This window comes from Mercenaria mercenaria, unplaced genomic scaffold, assembly GCF_021730395.1.
Source record: "Mercenaria mercenaria strain notata unplaced genomic scaffold, MADL_Memer_1 contig_2076, whole genome shotgun sequence".
NCBI lineage: Eukaryota > Metazoa > Mollusca > Bivalvia > Venerida > Veneridae > Mercenaria > Mercenaria mercenaria.
The window spans coordinates 44,032-48,783 of NW_026460110.1; the positions used below are offsets into that span (position 1 = coordinate 44,032).

The following is a 4,752-nucleotide window of genomic DNA, read 5'->3' on the forward strand; positions in this document are numbered from 1 at the left end:
AGTATATCGTAACCGTTTCGAAGCGTAACTTGAGTAGTAGTTCGGATAGTGCATAACAATAGAATTTCGGACAATGAGTGAAATAAAAGACGAGAGTGAGAAAATGGCGAAGCACGAAAGGGAAGTAAAAATTATGGAATTAAAAAAGGTTAAATCTCGAAGCAAGGCAGCCTTCACTCGAGCTAGAAATAAGCTGAAAGATGAAATCAGTGAGGAGGCTGAAAAATTGTGATTGAAAGAGCTGATAGACAAACTTGAGGTTGCAATGGATAATGCTATCCGGTCGATAGAAGAACTAAGTGACGAGTATAAAATACAAGGAAAAACCAAAAAAATGATGGACACAATAAAAGAGATCGAACATATTGAGAAAGAATATGATAGTGTAATTCAAGAGTATCACGAGTTGATAAGTGAAACAAATAGTAATAAATCTTCCAGCGGTGAAATGCCAGAAGATAGTGAATCAACAAAAAAGCAACTTGATATTGTTTTATCACGTCAAATGAAAAGGGTTTCTATCCCAGTATTCACAGGTATAAAGAGAGATTATGCATTTTGGAAAGCGGATTTTACTGCCTGTATCGATAGCACGGAGGCAACCGAGGAATACAAGTTTCTGCAAATGCGTCAATACCTAAGAGGTGAAGCACTGAAAGCCATTGAAGGTCTTGGACACTCCGCATTAGCATACGAAAAGGCTAAAGAGAGACTTGAGAGAAAATTTGGCGGTGAACGGAGATTAGTGAAGAAATTGATAAATTCCCTGTAATCAGATATGAAAATGCAAAGTCAATTGAAAGATATGCAGATTTGTTGGACATTGCATTAATAAATTTGAAAGAAAACGATGTGCAAGATCTACACAGTGGTTTTATGTACCAGCAGTTGTTGAGAAAAACTCCCTGAAAGTATGATTTCACGATACCAAAGATGGCTTTATGAAAAAGATAAGAAGGAGTCTGTGGAAGCATTAAATGAGTGGGTGTTAAAGGAATCAGAATTTCACAACATTGCCATGGAAACTAAATGTGGATTGGATGGAAGCTATCAAAAGTAAAAAAACAAGGATCTCTCTTCGTTAACAGTAAACAAAGAGATTGTAAGCTTTGTTTTAAACCTCATGGAACGTGGGAATGCAGTATAATGAATAGACTTCCGGTAACTGAGAGATGGCAAAAGGCAAAAGAATTAAGACTGTGTTTTCGCTGTTTAGGAAACAATCACACAGGCAGTAATTGCAGACGAATGAAGAAATGTGGTATTAATGGATGTCAAAAGACACATCACAGACTGCTGCACTAATCGGAATTGAACCCGCAAGCGTCATTATTCTCACCAGCAGAAATCCAAGAGAATACAGAACAAAATCAGAATGTTACACAGAGTCAGACATTTACAAGTACGCAAAATGGATATATAGCTCTTCGAACTGTTCCTATAATTCTAAAGGCAAATGGTCGGGAAATAGTAATCAATGCTCTACTTGATGATGGGAGCACTAAGACATATTTGAATGAAGATGTTGCTGCAGAACTCGGTCTAGGGTCTGTGTATGAAACAGTTGCGGTAAATACATTGAATGGAAAATCTGTGAATTTTGAAACAATGTGTGTAAAGTACAAACTGTGCAGTATATATAGACAAACTGAAATTTAAATGGAAGCATATACAACACAAAACGTAACTGGGAATTTGAAACCGACAAACTGGTTTAAGTATGCGAAGCGGTGGGAACATCTGAAAGGAATACAGTTTCCGTCGATTGAACGAAAGCCAAAAGTTGATTTGTTAATAGGACTAGATTATTTGGCATTGCATACATGTTTGCGTGAAGTTAACGGCCCAGTAGGATCACCATCAGCAAGATTGGCTCCACTCGGGTGGACCTGTGTGGGACCCATACTTGAAAAAGAAAATGAAGTTAGTATGTTCACCTTTCACATCAATAGTGAACCGTTTGATTGTGAAATAAATGAAACATTGAGAAAATTTTGGGAGTTGAAAAATGTTGAAACTGAACAAGTCATGTACATCAGTAGGGAAAATGAGAAAGTTATGAATTTGATGAAGAGTGAATTGCAGTATGATCAAAAGCTTCATAGATATGAAGTCCCGGTGCCGTGGAAAGAAAACAAAAGTGAATTGTCAAATAATTACAACATGGCATATGATAGACTTAAAAGTACTGAGAGAAAACTGAATTCAAATATGGAACTGAAAGATTGCTATAGAAACACTATTGAAAAATATGAAGAAAAAGGCTACATTTCCAAATTGACAAATTGTGAAGCTGAGAAGACTAAGTGGTATTTGCCGCATTTTCCGGTCGTACGTCCAAACAAGGACACTACTAAAGTGCGTATTGTTTTTGATGCCTCTGCCAAATACAATTCGCTTTCACTAAATGATGTAATCTATCAAGGCCCAAACTGCAGAATGATCTATTTGAAGTTTTACTCAGATTTCGACGAAACCCTGTGGCCTTGATCTGTGACATTCAAGAAATGTATTTACAAGTTGGTTTGTTTCCGCCAGATAGAGCAAATCATCGATTCCTCTGGAGAGCGTCATCAGATCATCCGGTAATGACATATGAATTCACCAGACTTATTTTTGACGTAAATGTGTCTCCATTTTTGGCGCAGTATGTATCCCAGTTCAATGCCTTGCAGTATGCAGCAAAATATCCTCTCGCTGCTGAAACTGTCATGAAATGTACCTACATGGATGATAGTATGACATCTGTTGAAAATGAAGTGCAAGGGATCAAATTGTATCAGGAACTAAATGAACTATGGGAAAAGGCGGGCATGAATGAAAGAAAGTGGCTTTCAAATTCTACAGCAGTATTAGAACACATCCCACTCGAAAAGAGATCATCACAGGTCAACATGTCAGAAAGCCAGTTACCAACGGTAAAAACGTTAGGCTTGAGTTGGAAATCAAACACCCATGAATTCATCTATATCCATTCTGAAATCAAACTTAACATGAAAATTACCAAACGAAATGTGTTAAGAACAATCGCGTCACTTTATGATCCAATGGGTTTTTAGCGCCATTTATAATAAGAGCTAAAATGATTATGCAGAAGATTTGGCTTACAGGACTTGACTGGGACGACGAACTGCCTGAAAGTTTAGCTTGTGAGATTAGACAGTGGTACATTGAACTCAGTGACTTAAATAAAATAAAGGTGCAAAGGTGTATTCAGATAGAACAGGAAGGCGAGTTACATGTATTTGTTGATGCTTCAAGTGATGCTTATGGAACAGTTGTATATAGTGCAAAACCGCAATTAAGTTTGCCAAACATTGTTGCAGCAAAGGGAAAAGTCGCACCTTTAAAATCACAAAGCATTCCAAGAATGGAATTATTAGCTGCAGTGTTAGGGTTGACCTTGACTTTGATAATCTGCTCAACATTGAAAATAGACATTAGTCATTGCACGTTTTGGTCTGACAGTATGAATGTCCTTTATTGGATTCATAGCCAAAGAGGAAATACAAGACTTTCGTTGCAAATCGAATAGGATTTATTCATGAACATACCTCACCTAGTCAATGGAGATACGTTCCGACGAAAGAGAATCCGGCGGATATGACATCACGAGGCATACCTGTAAATGATCTTGCAGAAAGTGTTCAGTGGTGGCATGGACCAAAGTTTCTTGAATACGGCCCAGAGTTTTGGCCTGAAAACAAGTTTCAGTTGCATGAAGCAGGTAAAATAGAAATGAAACGGAATTCCATGAACAGCAGCTTTATCGTTGTAAATACTAATAGTAGAGAGTTTGAGATTTCAACCTTCGCCTTCCCCTTCAACGTCTCTTGCGAAGTTAACGTATGAAGTTGAAGTTCGATTAAAATTCCTTGAGATTTCAAACATTAGAATGAACCTTACTTCTTTTAATCCGCCCATTCAATTTATCTGTAATTATGATCGTTTTTCTCGTGCATTTTGATATCAATTGTCCGAAAGTGCATGACTTTTACAAGAGGTTTTAAAAATGAAAATTAAATAAAAACATTTCAATTAACATAATCATCGCATGGATATTAGTGTGATTACAAAAAAACAACATTTTATATAAAATGATGTCAGTATACAATGCACGATTGTAAATTACATATGATAGGAAATAAAAATGATGATAATATCAACGTATTCTATTGTTGATGGTGTTCTTGAAAGATATTACAGTTAATATTTTTTAAACAAAAACATGAGACACCAACTACTACAAATGCATTTCTCGATATACTTTGAAGTTAAGTTAAATATATGAGATAAAGCAATCACAAAAGACTGTTGACTAGTATTTCATAGTTTTTCTTAAAGTTTCTTTTTTTTTATTTTGAATTGGTACTTTGTACATCGAATTCCTTAAAATACGCGTTTTACTTGTAGACTGTACCTGTTGAAAATCTAACCTTTTTAAAGATATGTTGATAACATGAGTCAATATACACAATTTATGAATACATTTAACAAGCGATTTGAAACAAATGTAAGATACACTCGTGATGTCATACGTTTTGGCATCGTGGCACTCAGTTTGACTCTGTATAATGCCAAACTCTCAGACAGCACAAAATAATCGTGCCAAGTCACCATGTGTTTAGCGAAACAGTCAAGAACTGCTAGGTGGAGACGAAAATTGTCGCACGAAATAACATGTGGGCATATACACGTATTTGTTTGAATATACTATTTCATAAGTAAAGCATGTGCAGATCAAGGAATTTT

General features: G+C 36.1%; 1 protein-coding gene across 1 annotated transcript; it reads left to right on the plus strand.

The window, feature by feature from the left end:
• The first annotated feature begins 265 nt into the window (after positions 1–265).
• Positions 266–772, plus strand: LOC128552141 (uncharacterized). The gene has a single exon (XM_053533158.1). The coding sequence runs from the start codon at positions 266–268 to the stop codon at positions 770–772; it is 507 nt and encodes a 168-aa protein (XP_053389133.1).
• Positions 773–4,752: the final 3,980 nt, after the last annotated feature.